This window comes from Pteropus alecto, unplaced genomic scaffold (genome assembly GCF_000325575.1).
Source record: "Pteropus alecto unplaced genomic scaffold, ASM32557v1 scaffold220, whole genome shotgun sequence".
NCBI lineage: Eukaryota > Metazoa > Chordata > Mammalia > Chiroptera > Pteropodidae > Pteropus > Pteropus alecto.
In genome coordinates, this window is record NW_006430043.1 from 1,264,857 (window position 1) to 1,288,939 (window position 24,083).

A 24,083-nucleotide genomic window follows, 5' to 3' on the forward strand; every position below is an offset into this window, starting at 1 on the left:
ATTGGAAAGACTGTCAGAGTAACTTCAATTTCAGTTTCAGAAGGGATGTCACAATCCAGATCCCATCATGTTAGATACAGGCTGGTATTAACTGAATGTAAAATATGTTGGGGCTAGATCTTGGTTCCAATATAATTCTCCAATAAAAAGAACCAACGCTCCTTGGAGAAATGGCTGATTCCAGGGCTGGGGCAGGGAAAATACAAGATGAACCTGAAGCATCTTGTTTAACAGAAAGTTTAAAAAGTGCTCAAAAAAATAATGTAGACATACCAAAGGGACACAGGAGCCAACCTGAAAGAGCTCGCAAAGGCCAAAGCTGAGACAATCTGAACAATGTAGTATTGGATTATAACAAAGTATAAAATAAATATACCCAATAATTAACCCAAGTATAAAAAAATGAGTGCATACTAATTTAAACTAATGGGGAGAAGAGTTTCCTCACAGAATTCCAAATGTTCTATGTAGATACTGCCCCCATCCCAGGAGAGTAAGCTTAATTCCCATTAAAGGCAGGCCAGATTTACTGACTTGCTTCTGAAGAATAGGAAAAGAGAAACTGGAGAAACTTGGCAAACACTACCTTAACCAACTGATGGTTACCATCAGTAATGTCATGTGGCTATATCACAGATCCCTTGATAGCATGTGATGAGGACATTTCACCTGGGTGATATTTTTTCCCCAAACCCATAAGCTCATTCTAATAATGAGAAAAACATTAGACAAACTCAGATTTGGGGATATTCTACAGGACACCTGGCCAACACGTCCCAAAACTGTCAGGTCATGAAAAACAAAAAAACTGTCACAGACCAGCGGAGACTGGGGAAACACATCAACTAAATGCAATCTGACATCCTGGAATAGATCCTGGAACAGAAAGATGACATCCATGTTAAAACTGGTGAAACCTATAAAGCCTGGGGTTATGTACCAATGTCGGTTTCTTAGTTTTGACAATATACCATAATAAGTTAACAATGGGGAAAATTAGGTAAGGGGTATACGGAAACTTTGTGCTAAATTTGTAACTTTCCTTTACATTTAAAAGTATTCCAAAATAAAAAGATTAAACAAAATTGGGGGCTGCCCCATTTCTCTTGGTCCTCCACATTTCTACGTAGTCATGGCACACTGATCTAGTCATGACACTATCTACCTGGGAATTAAGTGTAGGGTAATCATGCTGATTAGCACGTGTGGGAGTACAACAGTGTAACTGGAATCCTTTGCCAGGTTCGGTATATGAAGTTATATCCACAGTCTCCCCATTCCCAATCCTCTCAACACACCAGAGACATGCCTTTTTATTAAAAAAAATTTTTAATTGGTTTACAAAGGAGCTACAGACTACATTGAAACTAATCTTTGTACAAAAAAGGGGGGGGGAAGCCCCAAAATACCCGGAGACAAAAGGTAGGAGACACAAGAAAGGAAGATACAAAAGAGCAGGAAGAAATTGAAAGACAAAAGATTAGCATCATACATACACAGAATCAGGGGGAAAAGAACAAGAAAGATGAAAGCATTTGAAAGTATTTCCCCACACAGCCCTGGTGATGATCCGATTGGAACCAACAACAAACACAGCATGAGATTATCAAGAGGTTTAAAAAGGCAACAGTGGTATGAAGACAGGTTATTGCCAGTGTTAAGAGAGAAATAAACTTGTTTTAGGCACCAGAGACTGGAGCACTGTCTCTCCCCCCAAAGGATGAGACTCTCATTTTGGGAAGAGGAAGCAGGCCCTGGGGCAGCTGCCATAGGTGTGTGTAGAAAGGGACTCCTCGAGGCAATCTCAGCATATTTTTCCATCTTTCCCCAAAGTCTTTGTGCCCCAGATTCCAGGTGAGGGCTATGGGATGCCATTGGGAGAAAGGGGAGAAATATGAAGACCTGCCCTTGTCCATACTGTTCAAGAGCAGTTGCTGGGAAACTAGAGGGCTGAGTATATGAAGCCCATTCCCCTGTAGAGAAGGCACAGTGTCATTCCTGAAGGTGAAAGAAGAAAACACACACCCCAGGTGAGGTATCGACAGTCCTCACTACCTGCAGCCCCACCTTACCCTCATTTGTTATGCTTTTTTTCTGATACTGAAGTGAGCTGAGGGACAAATCACCACACCTCTTCTCACTTATTAGCAGGCACAAGGCAGGCTGAGGTTGTTTGATAATATAGAAAGAGGGAAATGGGACAATATACTCATTTCTCTCAAGTGAACATTGTGGAGGAAATCTTTTTGGGCCTGGGAAGTCAAATTGGAGAAGATCTATGGGAGGAATGAATCCAGGGGCTCCCTTTTTTCCCTTTCCTAGCCTTCACTCTAAGGCAAGAAAGCCAAATCTGGGAGAGGGAGTAGGAATTTAAGCTTAAGGCTGTTTAATGTCCCTGGGGGCTGGTGTTTAGGGAAAGCAGACAAAGAAAAGAAACAGGTCAACCTCAAAGCTGGTCTGCTCATCCTCCTGGAAGAGGTCTGTAGCCCAGGAGTAGAGCCAAAAGAGGCACCAGAGAGAGCACAGGCTCTCAAACAAAAGTAAAGCAACCTGCCCATATTTTATCAGCAGTTTTCAAAAGCAATGTTTTCCGGGGTTGGAGAAGTGCCATGTCCTCCTCCTTTCCCCAAAGCTACTGCTGCCACCTTTCATCCCTGCACATAAGTTACTGGCTCTCTTCTAAGGGAGATGAAACTCTGAGATTTCACATTTCTCCTCCCAACCTCAAGAGGCTACCCAGCTTTGAATAGGGGAAAGGAGAGCTATGCAAAGGGCCCCTCACTTGAGGAAGCTTCATTTCCTTGGTACCTGGATCTCTGAAATGCGAAACTCGTTTGATCTGATCCCAAGGTCCAAAAGGCATCAGGGTACTTATAACTGAATGAAAACTTTAAGCAAGTAGCACCAGGGCTCCCCAAAAGCACAACAGGGGCCTGATTAATACCCCCAGAAGAACCCCTCAAAAAGTATATAAATTTATTGCATCCTAGCAAAGATCTGCAGCTTCCAGTATTCACACAATGTGAAGATATTGACAATACAAAATATATTCTGAAAGTCAAACATCTGCAGTTCATAGTGCTTTCTCAGATTTGTTAAAAAAATACAATGCTTAGTTTCCTATATAGGATATACAAAAGCAAAAAATATATATATGTATATAGTAGAAACAAATCAATCAGCCATAGTAATTTACAGCTTTTGTCTCTAACTCTCCCCCAACCATAATCTTTACCCCACACTGCAGTCTATACTTTCTGGGATAAAAGGTTCTATTTACTCTGAACCAGGCTGAGAGATATCCATTCAATTTCATTTTGCACAGCACCCACAAACAGGGTGCCAGCTGGAAGGTCCCTGAAGGAAGATGTGGGTTGTTACTGCTCAGGGTAAAGAGTGAGACAGTCGAATGATAAGTACATGAATGTGAATGGGCAATCTGAAAGGACAAGGAAATGAGTGCTTTAATATTACCGCTCCCTTGGGCATGCCCTGCTTTGCAAATTTTGGTCATTTAAAAAAATTAAATAAGAAAAGAACTCATGAAAAAAAATAATAGAATCAATATGCCTGTCAGTTACATTAATTTTTGCCAGCCAAAAGTTCAGGGAAAGGAATTTTCAGCAATAAGCTCCTGACTCAAGGAATGTAGGCTCCAAAGTTCCTATGGAAAAGACTGAGTGGCTCACTGTTGCTGGGAGACAAAAGCAGCTGCTGCTTCAGTTGTTGGGCCAAACAAGATACTGGATCTGGAGCATCCTTGGTAAGAAAATAGGTCAAGTGGAAAGAAATGGATATAAATTCACTCATAGTAATGCTAATGAAGGGGTCGAGGGTAAACCAGCATTCCATCCCAGAGAGTAACAATATCAAAATAACCTTCTAAAAGCTTGTAGTCTTCAGCTTCATTAAGCTAGTTTCTATCTGATCATTTCATACTGGGAAAGATTCCATTCCTTGAAATGCTCTAGCAAAATACTGCACTCTCCAGTGAGTTATCCTGCCCCTTTCCTCCAAAGATGCCTATGTACATGATTACAGACATAAAATAATAGGTTCTGAGTTCTGCCTTTCAGTGGGAAAAATGGGTGTGATAAGTGGCTGAGCGTAGGTGACTTTTACTTCAGTATTAACAGAATTTGATCTGGGGAAAGTTCCTTGCAATGGTTCCTGAGTGTTAAAAACAATATTAAGCCTGCAGAAAAAGGACCAAAGGGAGTGAACTATTGTTTAGATTATTAAAGTTATTGTATTTCAGGTTAAACAACAACACAAACTTAACCAAACCCTAATTTGGATAGATTTTTATATAAAATATATAGTAGAATCATAGCATCATCTATTTGTAGTCAAGGTAAAAAGATTATATGAAGGGAACTAGGACTCTGCTATAGACCTGAATGTTGGTTTCGCTTTCAAACACAAAAATAGTTTCTTCTTTTAAAAGTGCAGTAGAATATCCCCCATTCATAATTGTAACTAATTTAGCATAAGCAAAAAAATGACTTCAGGAACATACCCAGGTTTTAAGATAGATTTCTAGGTAATGGGCCTGAAAGGCATTTTGATCGGAAGTTGATTTATTTTCCAACAATTTTAAATATAATTTCTCATCTGTGTGTAGATATATACAGGCACAAACACACATTCACACACAGTCATACACAAACACTTAACTTTCTATCAGATCAGGGTAATTTTATTGCAGGTCTCTTTTAGTATTGGCTAACAGAAAACCTATCCCCAACCTAACAGATTACACACATACACACAGCCATTTCCATACTTCCTCACAGTGAAAAGCCCTCTGACAAGATACCAGAAGGTCAAGAGAGACGATGTTTTAATGGCTGGGCCTTGAGAACAACTCTGGTTGCATTTAAATCTCAGTGCCAAATGCACTAAGGGTTCCCTGCCGCTATAATTTTTGGATCAGTCTCTTCAGGAATCAGGCCATGGAGAAAGCAGGATGGTTTCTCCCAATCTCTCCTACAAGCCACAGTGGTAAGACAAGATTTCTTTTTGTTCTTGGCTATCATTCCCATGATCATGTGCTTCCTTTTCCCTTAGGAACCACCCAAAGAAGAGTTAAGGGAAAAGATCAAAGAACCATTGCCTTGCCACTATTACAGGAGTTCTGCAGAATGGAAACCTGGAACAGATTCATTGGCTGATGATGCTGCTTAATAACATAATAGGAAAAAAAGTACTGGGGATGTTCAAAAAAGGAGTATATTTCCTTTCAGAATGTGAACTCAGAAGCTTATGTGAAATCAAAGCTTAGAGCCACCTTGGAAGACAGCTGTACAAAAGTCCAAATATTCCACTAACTCCTGAACTGGACTACCACGAGCCACTTCCATTTCTGGGCACATCATTTTCCTATTAAAAACTCCTACCTATTATTTGACCATCTTTTGATATTTTATAAAAACTGATCCCAGATTATAACCTTCAAAGGGTCTCTTATACAATTCCATAGAAATATTTCTGATTCTTGATGCTTAGAGCAGCTAATGAAGAGAGGTGCCTTTGACTCTCCAGCACCAAGAGGGTGCCTGCGTCAGTAGTATTTTGAACACTCTCTCCACAGCTACCTCAAACATCAGCTTAGGCTTCAAGGTTTCTCCATTCTGTTGCTGGGACTAAGAACTTAAAAAGATTCATAGAGGTGCCTCATCCAGGGATCACTACCAAAAACAAAACATGAAATGATCAGGTGAAAAAGGGTTGAGTCAGGAAAGGAGTGCAAGAAGCTGATCCCAAATAAAAAGACAAAATTAAGAAAAGAAAAACATTATGTATGTATATATAAACTAAAAGCAGAGCATACGAATGCTTAATCTGGTGGGAAGCCAAGACAACATCTATAGAAGCTTGATGTGTCACAACAAGGCTCAGCCATAAGGAAATAAGGCAATATAAAAAATTGACCAAGGTATTTTGGTCACAGAATGGTCTCCTTCCTCCTCCCAGCCAACCCCTGCAAATGCATCTCTATATATCTTTTATATATATATATTTATATATATATATAATATAGAATCTGTTTTTTGTTAAAAAGTATTTCAATGATCATATATATTTATCAAGGCATGATGGCTTTAGGAAAGGGGGGATCCATCATGAGGGAACTGAGAAGGGAAACCAGGGACAGGGAGGCTGGGGTAAGAAATATAAGAAGAAACTGTTTAGGGTCAAATGCTCAAAGGGTGGCACCAACAGAATTTTCACTAATGTTTCCCACTTTGAGGAGGTACTGATGATATAGGTAGGTGCCAGGACCCCATCTCTTCTTTTGTATCCCTCCCCCAATTCTTCCCACCACCATGCATTTTAATGCCTCATGGCTCTCTCTCCCACATGTCTCTTGGACCCATGCTACCTTGCATCCCAGGGTTGATGGGAATAGCCCATATGTCTGTGGCCCCGGTGCCTGATCTCAGAAGCCATTGCCACTGATATTAATGGACTGCAGATCTGCCACCTGCATAACGTTGATGCCACTGTTGGCAAGACGGGCAATACCCTCTGGACAGATGGCCTCCATAGCTACCATATTGGTAGTAATAAGGGCCGAAGAAGTGGTAGCGCCACTGCCTTCTGAACCTGCCCCACTGTCCAGGGGCAAAGTGCCCACACTCAGGGTTACACCTGGGCCTCCCTTCTTATTCTGGTGGGTCTTGATATGCTTTGACAGGTGGTCACTCCTCATGAAGCGCTTGGGACACTCAGGACAGGCAAATTTCTTTTCACCTAAGTAAAAAAGAGAAAGATAAAAAACTGACATCTCAGAAGTACAGGTATCTTGTCCAATTACTACTTTTAAACTTCTTAAGCAGAATAAGTCCAGGCTTAGAAAGTGATAAAAGCAAAAGAAAAAAGATAAAAAAATCTGGTATCTTATGCTTTTTGAAGGAAGAAAAATAGGTAAAAAGGTTGGGGAGTAGATTTTCCTGGCCATATGTCTTCATACCACAAACCCCCAAGGAGAAAGTATCTGTGGTCCTGCATTCCCAGCTTAAGTCCCAAATTCACTCTTCTTGGATGAGCTTCACTGCCCACACCTTGAACCAAATATCCTGAGGGGAAGGGATCCATAGACTGGTTTAAGCCAATTATGGCCAATTCCTGGAGCTGGGGGTAAACCATATAACTAAGAATAGAGACAGGGGGATCGATTTCAAAGGAAAACTGGTATTCTGGTTCCCAGGAGGAGGAGAATAAATGAAAAGAAAAAAAAAAGTTAGGGAGTATTCAGAAAGGAAAAAAAAAGCCAAAAAGGAAGGCAGGACTGAGACTAAGAAGAGTAATGAGGTCTTTCTTCAAAATCTCACTCAAAACCTAGCTCTTTCCTTCTTAAAGGTTTTCCAGATTAAATCCAATTATATCTGTGATTCACACAGTCAGTTTCAAATGTAAGTTACTCAGTAATTTTAGTTATTTCATAGGTACATTTTGTGCCTTTCCATTCTGGTCTACTACTTTCTTTCTTCCCCAGGCTCCTGCTTACCTGTGTGTGTGCGTTTGTGCCTTTGTAGCTCATCCGAACGTGTGAAGCGTTTCCCACAGTATGGCCAGGTACACATAAATGGTCTCTCGCCTGTATGCCAGCGCAAGTGTGCCCGTAGGTGTGAGGTCTTGCCATATACTTTGCCACAGCCTTGAATGTGGCAAATATGCTGTTTCTTTTTGCCAGGATCCCCTGAGCCCCTGAAGGTGAGAACATAACTATTCACCATTCATTTTAGAGATAAAAATTAAAGAATCACAAAGTGTCAACAGTAATCATCCAACCTACTTGAAACTAACCCCAAACTTTTATTTTTAAAAGAAAGGCTTTTCTTTAGTATCAAAAGATAAATCTTTAGTCAATTCTGGTTCTTAACATCCAAAATTCAAGTTGTAGGTTTCCTCTCTACTGGCTATTTGCTCTTTTCTGCTTTCCTGTTGTTTAATCAATTTTCATGTTTAATATTTGAAAAAACAATCACTCTCAGAGTGACTTGTGAAGTCTGGAGGGCATTTTCTCATATTTTTCAGGAAGTTTAAATCTCAATACAAGCATTTTCCATAAGAACTACTGTGAATATGGTGATATTTTTGTCAAAGAACTTACTTAATGAGCAAAGTGTATTTCCATTTAAATATCTGTTGGAGAACTTTAAGGAAAATATATTATTTTACAACTATAGAACTTTTTTGGTAGAATATAGTCAAGAGCTCAATGGTGAAGATTAAAAGCTGAAAAGCTGGAGCAATACCAGGAACTTCAGTGGAAGAGGAAGATGGGCTGAATAAAACTCAAAAGAGGGATGTAAGAACCCACGCTAATTCATGGCACGTAAAAAATAAATAAATAAATAAATGATCTCTATATGAAGCAGATCCTAAGCTTCTCTCAGGTATTAGCTATAAAATGTTTTTGCCAAATCAATTTGTTACATTAGTGGGCACCGGGGAAATTTCCAGGAGGGACTTTTCTTGAGTTGTAAGAGCACATATTAACAGAAGGAAAAAAACATGATGGAAATGAAATCACATTCAGGTGGAAATCAGATAATTTCCTTGAAAAATTTAAATCCACTTTAAGCTTTGTTAAAGGGAAACACTATTGTACTCACTGCTTCTGATTCAGGTTTTTGTAATGTAGGGTAACCTGCAAATAAATTATTTTTTGTTTTGATACTTTTCTTATTTTTGTGTTAATTTTTATTGGAACAAGATTTTAACAGATTTTTTTCAAACACATTTAAACATGTGTTTTTCAAACGCAAACATATATGACTTTCTATTTTCTTTCAAAAGCAGAGAATTTAAGGAAAAGAATAGAACTTGTAACTCTCCAGAAATAATACTGAATAGTAGGTACTACTAATGAAAAAATTACTAGAACTTTGTTTTTCAGAACGTGTTAGATTCCCTGATGAAAGAACTGTTTCCATGGACTAAGCATTTTTGTCTATTTTGAGGGGAAAAATGAGACTCTGGAAAACTCTTATTCTCACACAGCCACTGTAAAAACACATTACAGTAGGTACATTTTTTTTTTTTTGAAAGGCTCTTTTACAAGTAAACACCTTGTTAAAACCACTTGAAACAGACATACAGTAACAATCATTAGACCAGCTGGCTCCACCTGATTTCTTTATCTCTAGGAAAAAGCAGGAACCTATTAAGCCCAAAGTCTTAGAGCTGATGAAAGGATCAGAGCTGGAACCAAGATCCTATAATATAACCTAATCGAATGTACTATACCTATCTCTGATATCCTCTGCAACACTGTCAACTCTTAAATGTTAAAAAATTAACACTCTTCTCACTTCCAAATCCATTCATTTTTTCTTCTTTGTACTACTCTTAAGATACTGGCTGAGTCAACTTACCTTCCTTCACTGTCTTTACAGTAGGGGCAGGTGCATGCTTCCCGCCGGGTCCTCCGACCAGCTTGGGGTTGGGGATCTGGGCTGTTCTCCCCTTCCTCTCCACCTGCTGTGTCATCATGTATTCCATCACCACCGGCTCCATGGAGGCCAAGCTGAGCTCCATGATCACCTGAAATAAAGAGTAAAGGGTCAAGGTGGGAAGTTGGGGATGTCATCAGAGCTGCAGGCAGCTCAATGACACTTTACATGTACATTTCTTCAAAGCTTTTAAGTCACATTCACTGACATCATTCCATACGTGAAATCTCAAGAACAGTCTTTGAAAATACAAAGAGCCAATAAGTATATGAAAACATGGTCAATCTCACTTAATTTTAAAAATGCAACTCTATAATGAACTTCTGTAATTTTTCACCTATCAAATTACAAAAAGTTAAAATGCTAAAAATGCACAGCATCAGCAGGGGTATGGGAAATAGGCATTTTTATATATAGGCGGTGATAAATTAGAACAACCTTTTTGAAGGCCAATTTGGCAATATTATTAAACATTTAAATGCATATCTTCAAAGTAATTCTATTTTGAACCAGCAATGTCCTATGGATATACTCATGAATATACAAAGACATGTGACAATAGTGTTTTCTATAACAACAAAAAACTGGAAACAATCAAAATGTACACTATTGAGGCACTAGTTAAAAAAATTATAATAAACTTATGCAATGGACTACTCATTAAAAAGAATGAGATAACAGTGTGTACTATTACAGAAAGATGCCCTATAAATCTCTTACTCATTCCCAGAGCTAAGGTGCTATGGAAGCAACCAAATGGAAATGACTAAAAAATGAGACTTTAAGAGATTCTAAACTAGAAATCATACAAAACCTGAGAGGGGAAACTTCCTGAAATGGGCAAAAATTTGCACTGAATATTCAACAGGGAATAATACATGTGTATTATAAATTTTGACACAATAAGGAAAGAGCTAGCTATATACCCCAGAATGGTTTTGGTTTGGGATGGGACGCTTTTCAGAATTTTAGAAAAAGGAATAAAATATAAAGCATACATTCTATTATGTCACTTAAATTCATTTATTTTTAAAGTTAAAATTTGTATAAAATCACTGATTTCTGTCCTGGATAAATTAAAATAGATAAATGTTATAAAGTTCCAGTTTTTCAAACTTTTAAAACTTGCAACCCAAAGTAAAAAATATATTTGACATTATGACCTAGTACATACACATATAACTGAAACAAAAGTTTCATGAACAATGCTTTACAATAAGCAGAGTATTCTTAAATTTTCCATACTCAAATTTTTTTTTCCTTAATGCTGGTCATGACCCAGTACATTGATTTCATGAACCACTAATGGGCTGGTTACACTTGACATTTTCAAACACTGTTCTAGGCCAGTGGAAAAAAAGAAACATTTTAAAGGAATAGATGACATTCTTCTCAGGTTTTCAAAGCGTCACTTATCAATAAGTATTCACCTATAAAAACACCTTACAAATAAGTTAATGACTTTATCCATATTTAAGATTTCTATAAGTGGAGTGTTGAATTGGCCTGCTTTGTTTTATCTTTTATAAAGAAGGAAACTAAGTAAATGGGGTAGATCAGACTTACCAACTAAAATCTAGGCTCTTCATTTTACTTCTGTACTTTATTCTTTTCAGCTCATCAACATAATTTTGAGTTACTATGCCTAATAATAAGCTTTCCTGCTCACTCTACAACTTCAAACATCATCAGCCTATGGCATTAAAATAAATTTAATTTGAATGTTTTGAGTTTCATGATATTGCCAGAGCTAAAACTGGGAATTACTAGAGTACAGGGTTAAGATAGGTTTTAAAGTAAAACAGACCTAGATATGAGTTCCTGTACCACCATCTAATTAGCTTCTAACAGTAAGTAATCTCATAGTTACTGTGAAAAACAAATGAAATAAAACGTTTTATTAGACAGTATTTGTCATATAGCAAACATTCAATACATTGTAGCTAATGTTATTAGGAAAATATCTTGTGGGAAAACCACAGTGAGAAATCACAGAATAATATATACACCAATATTTTGTTTAATCAACTTGCCTTAAAAACTAGTATGTGTCATTGAGTGGAAACTCTCCCTAGTGGGGGATGGAGAATGTATCCTTTGAAATAAACCCACATAGCTCAGCAGACAAGGCTAGTTAGAATGCTAGCTCATATCACCAATGGTACCTACCAAAAATTACCTTCAGAAAAGAAATTTATGAAACTGTAGATCCAGCTATCTACAACAGGTCTTTACAATCAAGATAAAATGGTGGTGCACATAAACAAATAATTTTCTCTGACCTATTTTCTAAGCTAACCTAACACTATTAAAATTTTAGAAGCAATTCATTAATCCCCAAAGTTTTCCCTGTCCCAATCAACTGGAAAGAGGCAAACTTTTCTTCACACCACTGAAACATAAGAATAACATTTCGGACAGGACATAATTCAGTAAAGAGAGAAACAAAGAAATACTTAGAAACTGAGACTCTCTCAAATGATTACAAAATAGACAGTCAAAACTAATATCCTCCTGGACTCCCACCATGATTTCAAAGTACTTTTTAAAATATGAAAGCTAAGAATGGGGTTAGATAAAATTAACCATTTTGAATTTCGCTTAACAAAAAGGAATGGAACATCGACAAAATATCAACACCAGACCAGAATCTCTTTCCAGCCTCTTTTAGTAACAGTTTTAGAAAAAGAACAGTTTTATCTTAAAATGTACTGGGTTAAGCAATGAAATAAATTAAAGATTTTCCTTTCCACGATGAAAATAACCAGTAAACCAAAGGCATAGTTTAATGACAGTTTTGCCCAGCCCAGTGGTTGCTGCTTCTAGTATCAGTTTCTGAAATAGCTGTGGCAGTTACATATTTTTTAAGTTTCCTCAAAGTGAAGAAGTGTACTAAAGTCATGAACTTGCAAAAAGACTACTATGATAAGTCAAACACCCTATTTTTTTCTGAGAAAAAACTTACGCGATACTAAAATAAGATGAAATATAAACCTCCTCAATAATTTTCAAAAGGTTGGTTCCCATATACTTCCCTATTCATCTGCTCTCTGGAATGACTTTGGGAATATTGTGTACTTTAATTCAGTAAGTATTAATATAGTAAAACTTAATTTTAAAACTATACCTATATTAAGTGCATTTGGGGTTTTCTGAACATGTTTCATTTTGCACAGATTTAATCCAGAGAAGTACATCTCAGATCACAAAGTGTTTGTATGTTCGGCCATGTTGAAACAGAATACTGGTAACATCACTTAGGCATGAGGAACATCAGGTATCCAGACTATTACTTCAAATCAAGAAATAAAAACATCTCTAGTAACAGAGATAGAGAGTTCATAATACATGGTGCTTTATCTTTTAAAATAATGCTAATTTACTAATCTGGTTTCCTAGTCCAACGTGAATTAGAGGTAGCAAATTAGAGAAAAAGGAATAGAAGAATTGTACTTTAATGACAGAAAAACTGGTAACTAGGAGTAATAAAATGTAATACTAAAATACACAGATAGATGGCCCCCAAATTCATCCCTATACTAACTACATGGTTACTCTTGAGATACAGTTTAATGTAGGAAAGACAGGATAAATGCTTGGCTCTGTCAATTACTGGTTTTCGAAATACTCAGTTGTTTTCCTAGAATTCTTAAAAAGTGACAATGAGTTTTTCTTTTCTTAAAAATCAAGTTTATTGAGATATAATTTACAAACAATGAAAATTCAACTGGCGTCATTTTGCTCCCCAGGAGACATCTGACAATGTATGGAGACATTTTTGTCTGTTAGGTCTGGTATCCAGTGCTGCTAAACACTTCTACAATGCACAGGACAGCCTGTCCCTCCCCTAGAATGAAGAATTATCCATTTCAAAATGTCAATAAAGCCAGGGATGAGAAACATGGTTTAGAGAATTGTATACAGTAAGTAGTGTAATACAAGCAAGATACAGACTATTTCTATCACCTCAAATAGTTCCCTCACACCCTTCTGCAATAATTCTTCTTTGCATTAATATAAACTCATGCATTTAAACATATTTGATACTTCAATCAACTGCAGTTTTTATCGTCATTGATGCTCAAACAGTTGGCCATAAAAAAAAATATCAAGTTGGCTCCTGTGTCCTTTGATATTAATTTCTTGCTCTAGATCTAGAATCAGCTATTTCTTCAACTATTCTTAGTTTCTTTTAATAGGAAATTAGTATTTAGATACTGCAATTTGGTTCCCTAAGTCATTTTAGTTATCTGAAGCTCTAATGGGCTCCATAAAGAGTAATCATGTGAATATTATTTCCCAAATTCTTATATGTTAGTACAAAATTGTGGTCTTTATACTTGGAGGTCTATTTGTCTGGATGTCAAATTCTTGGTTCATATTTTACTGCCTTGATTCTCTTAAATGTTAATCCATTGTATTCTGACACTAAACATGCCAAAAAGTCTAATGATAATCCATTTTCTTCTTTTATAAATGGTTAGGTCTTTTTTTACATTAGGGTGCCCAAATGATTTTTTTCCCTTAAAAATCCACCTGTTTTACTATGCTATGTCTCATTGTTGGCTATTCTGGGTCAAGTTCCCCGGGTACACTTTGGGAAAGTTATCTTTGTTCCATGGGTTTCATTGTTTCTTCCTTGAGGACTTCATTCATATAAATGTTGGTTCTTTTTAGCCTATATTATTTTTTCTCAATCCCTTGTACCTCTTTTTTGTTTATTTTAAAAGATTCCCTTTCTACTACAAAGTTAATTTTGTTTTACTTTGTCTTTATTTTATTGAGTCATTATCTGTTTTGCTTATTTATGTTCTTTTTAATTTCATCTTTATTTCTAAGGCAATTTTTTCTTATTTCCATTTTTTTACTAAAGTCTGTCACTTCTCTTTTCAAATGTTCCTTTTCTCCAATCACCTCATTTCTGAGATGTATCTAACTTGAATTTGTACTTTCACTACTTCTATTATTTCCTTAAATTCTTTTAGCTGATTATGAATTTTCATCTATTTTGTAGGCATGTCTTTCCAGGGTCCTTTCACTGAGGAAGTGTTTTTCTGCTTCTTTCTGTTGTTAGTATCTTTTGCTAGTTAGTAGTAACATTATATGGATTCAAACTCATTTTTAAAGCAAAGTCAGTTTTCCTGAAATTCAGGAGCAAGGGGTAGGAGGTAGGATAACTTTTCCAATCTTCATGGCTTTAGAGATTCTTTTTCTTCTATTTTTGCAAAGTGATAAAAACAAAAACAACAAACAACTCTTCATTCTGATATCTACCCCTCTGCTCTCTTTTGTCCTTTTCTTTCTCCCTATCTTGCTCAATGCGGATTCTACTAGAAGTTTCTCCTCAGTTCTAAGCTTTCTGCTAAAACTTCAGTATGCTAATTTCAAAAGCTGTCAGACTCTATCTCCATTCCCTTGTACTCATCCTCTAAGTGAATCCTGCAGAACCCTGTTCCCAGTTCATTCTAGATGTTCTCCAGTGAATACCTGTCAGTGATTTAGAGGTTTTCCTGTTCTCAGGAGCATCAGAAGCCCTGTTGCATCCCTCTGCTTCCTCCCCTTCCCAAATGCCAATAATATGTAGATCTTATAGTTTGTTCCCACCAGCTGTTCATTGTAGATATAAGGTTTCCTTACAGAGTATTTGGTTTTGCTATCCTAGTTTCTCCAACTGTTGTAATTTTTCATTTTGTTACAATGTTAGACTTACAGAAACATTACAAAGATAGAAAGTTCTTGTATATTCTTCGCCCAGCTTCCCTTGATGTTAACATCTTACATAACCAAGGTACATTAGTCAAAACTAATAAATTAATATTGGTACAATACTAACAACTATAGACGTTTTTGGATTTCACCAGTTTTTCCACTAGCATCCTTACTTTCTTCCAGGATTCCATCCAAGTATTTAGTTGTCATGTCTCCTTAGGCTCCTCCAATCTATCTCAGTGTCTCAGTCATTTATGACCTTGACAATTTTGAAGAAAATTGGTTGGTATTTTGTAGAATGTCCCTTAATTTGATTTGTTTGATGTTTTTCTCATTAGACTGAAGTTACAGGTTTTGGAGAAGAATATTGATACAAATGAAGTGCCCTTCTCATCACATCACATTAGCAGGTACATATCGACATACTGTTTTTAGGAGAGAGCTCCAGAAAGATTAAAATAACTGGTTGCCAACATCATGTTCTCACAATTTTCAGTAAGTTTTAAAAGGTAAGTTTAAAATAAAGCTGCCATCATCTAAAAAAATTTATTTAGGTGGACTCCTCATTTACTATTTGCGGTTGTTTCAGTGGTATGTGTAAATATGGGTAGTAGGTTATGGTGCTCAACAGCAGTTAACACTACTTGTTCCCAGTTTTCATTCTCTCCTTCTTCCTGCCTAAAAGCTGCCTGACTTTGTTTGGGGTAACAATATGCCAGGTTAAAAATATTCCCCTTCCCAGATTCCTTTCCAGATAAGGAGTAGCCAAGTGACAAGATCTTGATCAATCAGGTATAAAGTGAAATTGCTGGGTAAGACTTTCAGAAAAGTTCTCTAAATTGGAACAACTAAGCTTGCTTCCTCTTTTATCAAACTTCATCTTTCTCTCCTTTATCCTGTCTAGAAAAAGGTCACAATGACAAAAATTAGAGTAGCTGCCTTGCAAGCATGACAACTGTCCCATTCTAAGGCAAAAGTAAATATGATTGGGGTTCCTTCTGTTAACTGGAGCTGCAACACCAACCTTGGACACACCACCTCCAGACTTCATGTTCTATGAGAACAATAAACCTCCACCTAATTAAGCCACTGTAATAGATCTTTTCGTACATACAGCTAAATGCATTCCCTAACTACATATATAAAAAAGGAAACTATGTTTTGTTAAAGTGTGTCATGACTAGTCATGTTGGGCATATCAATTTTATTGACTGTGCAGTCTACATCTCAGTATGTCCTACCAATATTTCGTGTCACTGTTTTTCATGTGTCCAATTGATAAGAGCCTTTAATTTTCTTTGTCCAATTTCCAGAACTATGCTACAAGTGAAAAAGCATCTAACAAAAAATTCTAATGATTTTATATTAAATTAGACCACACAAGAACAAAGAACAGGCACCAGAAACTTATTTCCTTCTGCTCCAGAATGCAAACCCTTGCTAATTCATTAGTAACTTGTGCTCTATACAAATCCATATAGCCATACTTCTAAAACTTCTTTCTTCTCCATTAAAACTTTCCTGATGATAGAATTACTACAGCATATTTTATATCCATATGTGTAAGTTATAATTTATAGGCTTTGCTATATATAAACTATATAAACTTCCTTTAGGGTTTATCCCTACAGTGTCCTATATCATGTGAACTCCCTGAGGGAAAACTGTAAAAATGTTCAGTAATTATTTACTATCTATTGTTCCAGGAACATATTAAGCTCTGAAGACTCAAAGAAATGGTTCTTGCTGTTGAAGAGCTTGTAGTTCACCAGAGAAGAGAGAAACAGGTATTTTAAAGATAATAATATAAATATTATGGAAAAAGCCATTCAAAGGATGTTCTAGAATTGAAAAGGGTAATTTCCTTAGCTTGGAATTTCAGAGGCGGCTTGCTTCCTAGAAGAGCTGACATTTGGGTCAAACTTTAAAGAATGTATAGAAGTTAGCCAGGTGAAGAATGTTGGCAAGGAAAGGGTGTCCCAGGAAGAGGGAACACTATTAGCAGAATAAAGGAATGTAGTGGAGTAAAACATGGTATGTGGAACAAAGGTAGAGTAGAGAGAGAAGACAAAGTGGAGATGAACTTCAAAACAGATATTAGATACAAGATAGACATTTAAATGATTGATTTTTTTTAAAAAAAGTGATGGTAGGCAGAGTATGGAGAGAGACACACTTTCATACAACTTCTAGTAGCATGAGTGCACAAAAACATACAGCAGGGAAACAGCTTGGTGTGTATGCAGGGTATTTTGGCAATTTGACCAAGTCTTGAAAATGTGACTAATTTTTAACCCAGCACGTATACTTCTAAGAATAAGGACAGGTGCCAGATACTATATTATAGTCTGGGGATAGTTAGATATAATTCTGGCCATGACAAAGCTTCTATCTCACTGGAAAGACACAAAATGAAATCAACAATTATTTTTATTTATTTATTTTTAGAGTAGAAAAGTTTTATTAGAAGGTAAAGTACACTTCCAGACATGGAAGCAGGCCTGAGCAAGAGAAGCGTGGCTCAAAAAAAAAAAAGCTAAATCAAACAATTATAATATCTGCCCTATAATTTGTATAATAAAGTACTAATAAAATATCCTGATAAAAGAAGTTTAAGAGTTGGGAGGGGCAGTGTCAGAAGAAAGAAAAGTGAAATATTCTGGGCTGTTCCATTAAATAATGGTGAGAAATAATAAAGGTCTAAAGTAGGGCAGGGATTCAAGTGAAGAGAAAGGCTTGGATAAAAAATATGTAAGAATAAAAAAAGGCAAGATTTAGTGGCCAAATACTTGGAATTTCAAAGTTTCTGGAATATAAGTGAAACAGCAAGATTGTTAAGGATATTAACAAAAGAGAGGCAACAAATATGTTTAAGAACTTTCAAAGATACAGACTAAGAAACTCATTAAAGCTGAATCTAATCCAGTAACTCTACTCCTAAGTATATAACCAAAACATATGTCCACAAAAAAAAAACTTATACAGAAATGTTCACAGTAGCATTATTCATAATAGCCCAAAATGAAAATAACTCAAATGTGTATCAACTCATGAATGGATAAACAAAATGTGGTATATTCACACAATGAAATATTATTTGGCAATATAAAAGAATGAAATACTGACACATGGTACAACATGGATGAACCTTGAAATCATTATGCTAAGTGAAAGAAGCCAGTCACAAAAGACTACATATTGTACAAATTCATTTCTATGAAATGACCAGAATTGGCAAATCCACTGAGGTGGCAAGGAGATTAGTGGTTGCCTTGGACTGGGGATGAGAAGTAGAAATGACAGCTAATGGGCCATGTGGTGTTTCTTCTTGGGGGTGATGAATGTTCTTAGATTAGACTGTGGTGGTAGCTGCACAATTCTGAATATACTAAAATCCACTGAACTACATATTTTAAATGGGTGAATTATATGGTATATAAATTGTAGTTCAATAAAACTGTTTTAAAAAGCAAACTATAGTTTAAAAAAATTTTTTTTAAAAAGGAAAGAAGAGAAAATGTTCAAAATGGAAAATTGAAAATAAAAAAGAAACAACAGAAACAACCTACATTGTGAGGGAGCACCATTAGAGTAAAGGGGAAAAATATATATATTTATTTAAATTAAACAAATCTTTATTGTACTTTTGCTGTTTGCTACACACTAACATTAGGTGCTACAGTCAAGGAGCCAAAATCTAGTGAGATAACACGCAAGAGAGAAAGAGGTATCTTCAATTGCTTTTCTATTCTAGATGTCAAGAGGCTCAAAGACAAACCTTATGTTCAAAATAACTGCAGGTACCTCCACCCTTATCACACTTCAAAAATAATACTGGGCAGATAAAGTTCAATGTTTACAAAATGTCTGGAAAGAAAGACTGGCAAAAAAACAAAAAACAAAAAGCACTAACACTGGTTTCTTTAAATAATAGGTTGCCTTCTTTATATTTTTCCAAATAAAATATAATGAAAAATAGAGGGGAGTTGAATATATACACACATGTTTAAATATGAAGAAAACAATTATCAAACTTTTAGAAGGCATGTGAAAGAAATCATACACAAAAAAATCATTTGACATATAAAAATGAAAAGCATCTGTTATTTAAAAAAGCAAGCAAGAGCTTGAGGAAGTTATTTTCAGCAAATTTTAAAAAAGAATTTCTTTATTTAAAAAAAGAGCTCAAGCAAGTTCCTAAGATTATTATTATCATGCCAGTAAATACATCAACTGATATAACTTGTAAACAAGCAGAAGGAAAAATATTCAACCTCACTAGTAAGCAAAACATAAAAACATTTGGGAAAAGGTCAGAGTCCACAAAAATGTTCATCATTGGAAAAAATCACTTGAAAAGATATTCATGGACAAATTATTTACAACAGCAACACAAGAAATAAGTTAAATGTAAATAATAAGGAAACTGTTAAATAACCCGATAGAATATTAAGCAGTCAGTAAAATTTATGGTTAAGTGAAATATAACAACTTGGAAAAAATCCTTATGCCATATCACTGAATAAACAAAGGAACAAATTACATACATACTAGAATAAAGCTATGCTAAAGAAATATATACGTTAAAATTTAAATAACGTAGAAGAAAACACACCAAACTGGTGACTGTGATGTGTTATTTAATTATTTTCCTATTTCTCATATTTTTATAATGTAATTATTTAACTTTTATCATTAAAAACAGCTACATAGTGAAAAAAATAACAAAATCAGCCTGTGCATCTCTCCTCTTTCCGGTATATTAACAGTTTTTATAGCTTTAAAAACTAGTTCTTCACATCTGAGAAAATGAGTAGTTTTTCCTAAGTGCAGGGCAATGAGCACAATAATGGATGGCAAAGGCTCTCGCCAGTAGGTGTCACTGTAATTAAGTGATAAACGGGTGTTTAGGTGTTTTTAAAGTCGACCCTCCCAGACAAGAGATTTAAGAAAAAATCGTGGGGGGAGACACAAATTTTAAATGCGAGGCCATTTGCATAAGTATAATTCAGACGTCTCTCCATCGAAACAAGATTTTTTTCCAGCTTTGATAATGCTGCCTTACTAAACACTCTATAGTTTTCTGTTATCCATCACGGACCCAAAAGTACAGATTCCCTATTTTTTGTCTAAGAAAACTAAAAATTTTAAAATTTGATCACTAGTGACATACTGAAATTCTTCTGAATTCTAAGACTTGTACCTACTTTCCACCTCTGCCAACATCATTCAATAGTGAAAACTGTTTTTCGAGACAGAGAAATAAATTAGAATTGTCTTATCTTTTCCCCCCATGCACCGTAGTGGCAATTTTCTGGGGAAAGGGACTGACTTTAACAATCTCTCCCAAACTAGCTATAATTATCTATTATTATTCAGACTGGTATAATTTAAAACTCATTTAAATATATAATATACACCAGGGTAAGCCGTGAGGGAGGGGTCTAAAGTTTAAGAGAATACAGTCGTTTGGTTTAGTAAGAGCAGGAAAGTGATGAAATAAATAGAATGATAAAATTAACTTATGGACTTATTTCATGTCTCCAGTAATTTCCCTAATTACTGAAGAGAGGAACACAATTAATCACCCTCATTGAGTTTTAAATCAGGTTCTTCTGACTGACTTTTGGACTATTCGTACCCATAAACTGACATTTTAAATTACTACAGAGCCCCTGATGATTAAAATTAGTAAGGGCCATTACACTGTAATGAACTCTAACGGTACAGCTGAACACCTTCTTGGTTTGAATCCTGGTTTTACCACTTACTAGCTGTATTACTTCTCTGAGCCTTACCTTTCTCATCAGCAAAAAATATATAATTATATTGGACTAAGTTAATAAATTAATATGAAGCATACTTAGCATTTTCTGGCACACAGGAGATACTCGATAAATTACTGTATTTTAGGAAAATAAAAGGAGGGTTAACAAATCACTTTAAATGTTTATTTTCTCAACTATACATGCGCCCTTACTACAATATGTCATTTTGAATTTATGTAGGAGAGTTATAACATCAAATTCGTTCATCAATCTCTCTAAAATAGCAGCAATAAAAGAATACTATAAAAGAAACAAAAAATAAAATTTACAGCCATCTAATATTTTGTTTTTAACCATGAGATTTACCAATGAAAAAGGATAATCATATTGGAACCTTCAAATTATATATAATTCCCATTAAAAACTGCTTGGGTTTGATTAATAATACAGAAATAACCATTCTGAAAGCACGGTGTTATCTTGAAAGGAGAAACAGCATGGATTAAATTTTATGTTTTCAGAAAATTTTCTGGATAAAATATAGCAGTGAGTTGTGTGATGATAAAAGCATGAAACAATGCTGAAGCAAAGTAGAGATGTAAACAAGAAAGATAAGTAACTAAAACTCAAGTATTGAAGAAATTGCTCCCACTATTAAGACCAAATTAATTCTCTAGTCAGGCCTGAAGAAAAATGAATAATAGTATCCGTCTATCATGTTCTGTGAATAAGATTCTAAAAAAACATTTATAGTACTATTAACAGTAATGGAAACCAAAATGGGGGGGGGAATATTCAAAATCCTAGAATCCCAACAAATTAAATTCAATTACTATTCATATGCACAAACATATTTTACCTATTTGTAATCATAATAGTTACATTATGCATAAAAATCTGAATTAATATTAAAGAAGTAACTCTTCAGATCCACACCATCCTAGGATCCCTGAAGTGATCATGTAAATAGGCATTTACACATTATCTTATTTTCCTTTTTCCTTTTTTTTTAATTAAATTTATTGAGGTGACATTGGTTAATAAAATTATATAGGTTTCAAGCACACAATTCAGTAATACATCATCTGTAAATTGCATCACTGTGTGTTCACCACCCAAAGTCAAATCTCCTTCCATCACCATATATTTGACCCCCTTCAGATCATATATTTTGTACCCATATGTTTATGGTACCAAACATACTCTGTATAAAGAAAAACAAGAGGTGGTTCCTGCCCTACAGAAATTTAAGATCTAAAAACTGACATACCTAAAAGTGTACAAAGTTAAACCAATGTCTTAAATAGTTTGTATATATTTGAACCTCTGAATCTACACCACCACAAACAATTGAGCAGGTATAATCATCCCTGTTCTGTGGATGAACGGAAGTCAAGAAATTCTAAAAATCACCAAAGATTCTACTTTCATTTTGCAATAGAAGATTAAAGCAAGCAAGTATAAACATACAACCAAAACAATCATTACTTAATAAAACCACATAGTTCAGCAGCAATGTTAAAAAGTGTTAAGAGCAGACTTATTTTGTGAGCTTTAATATTTGTAATCGTATTGTTTAGTGAACTGGGATGTGAGTAAAAGACTATCCACTATATTATTCTTTATAATTGCCTAGATGTATTAAATTATTTGAAATGTCGAGTTTTTTGGGGGGCAGGTGATAGGTGAGAGGAATTAGCCGAGAGCAGAAAAGGAAGTTAAGCAATGCTTTAGTAAAACCAAGCTCTAGAAATGTAAAAAGAAAAAATATTTTTAATTTATAGAAAACAAAACTCTTAAGAAAATAGGGACAGAACAATAATTCATTGAAATAGAAAATGGAGTAACCTAATTATCATTAGATGGGGAGTCAACAACAGGTTCATCAAGGAGAATGCTTTTCTAGTGAACAGTCTATAGGGAAAACATAGGTATATGCTCTGCACCAAGTTCATAATCCAGCCAATGAGCAATAAATAAACAAAATCCACAGGTAATTCTAAAAACCTCTTCTACTGTCAACTGCCATTTTTTACCAGAATGGCTTATTAAAGAACAAAACATACTGTTTTGGAATTTATTTCCTTTGGTAGTTGTGGTGGTTTATCGACTACACCGATGGACAAGGAATATAATGGGGAGAAAGCATGTAAAGGCTTGGACATTTCAACACCTTGGAAGAGCAATCTTGAACTATGTGATTAAAATCCTACTTTTAACTGGATGAGACAACTACAAAGGATGGAACTTTTATTGAGAGATAGGCACTAATACGTGTTGAGCACCTACTATATACTTTCCTATGGTATCTATCCTATTTAATTCTAATAACCCTATGGGGGTAAATATTAATACTAACCCTCTTTTACAGATAAAGACACCTCATCTCAAAGAGGATAAAGACTTTCCAAGTCACAGCCAGTAAGAAGAAAAGTTATGATTTGGACCCCAGAGTTTCTGTCTACAAATCCCATGCTGTCACTCTCCTTTTCATACTAAATCTCTCATTCAAGACAAGCTTTCTTTTTTCTTTCACAAAGGATTTTCGATCAATTACTGCTAGTTTCACAGCTGGAGTAACTTCACCCATCAGATAAAATAAGGCGTATACTCATAGCTAAACCATTCAACCTATATTACACAGGATGTGAAATATTCATCTGCAAAAACAAAACAAAACAAAAAAACAGTACATAAAAAAAGAAAAAAAAAACAGTATTTTGGGTTTAAGTTCCAACTTACAGTCAGTCATCTGTAACTTCCCATGCAAAAGAGTACTAACCAAGCAGGAAAACTCAACCCAAACAATTTCCCAACAATTTTGTGGATTTTTATATTGTACTTTCAAAGAGTCATTTCATTTCCTCTCATAACAGCAACATAACAAATGGGTAGAAAAACAGTACTCTTTAGCAAACTCCTGAGATTGTTCATAGTACCAAAGTCTCATGGGAGTTTGGGAAAAGAAATGGGATAATGTGAAGGGGGGAGGTATAGGAAAACAGGCAACATGACACAATATGATTCATTTATAAATAGAATCATTCATGTGCAGTAGTAGGTTTCATTATTAGTCTCCATTTCAGCAGCCTGATGGCGGTTTTGAACCAGAACTAGAAAAGCCTCAGGAACTTAACTTCTT

The 24,083-nt window shown here is 35.4% G+C and overlaps 1 protein-coding gene across 2 annotated transcripts in view; it reads right to left on the minus strand.

Moving 5' to 3' along the window:
• Positions 1-1,318: 1,318 nt before the first annotated feature.
• Positions 1,319-24,083, minus strand: part of SP1 (Sp1 transcription factor) — a 40,942-nt gene continuing 18,177 nt past the window's right edge. For both annotated transcript variants that reach the window (XM_025045172.1, XM_006904526.3), the window contains exons 4-6: positions 9,387-9,555; positions 7,514-7,713; positions 1,319-6,756 (exon numbers count right to left, since the gene is read on the minus strand). In XM_025045172.1, coding sequence (XP_024900940.1) covers positions 6,443-6,756; positions 7,514-7,713; positions 9,387-9,555 — 683 coding nt within the window. In that variant the 3' untranslated portion in view covers positions 1,319-6,442. The remainder of the gene's footprint in view (positions 6,757-7,513; positions 7,714-9,386; positions 9,556-24,083) is intronic.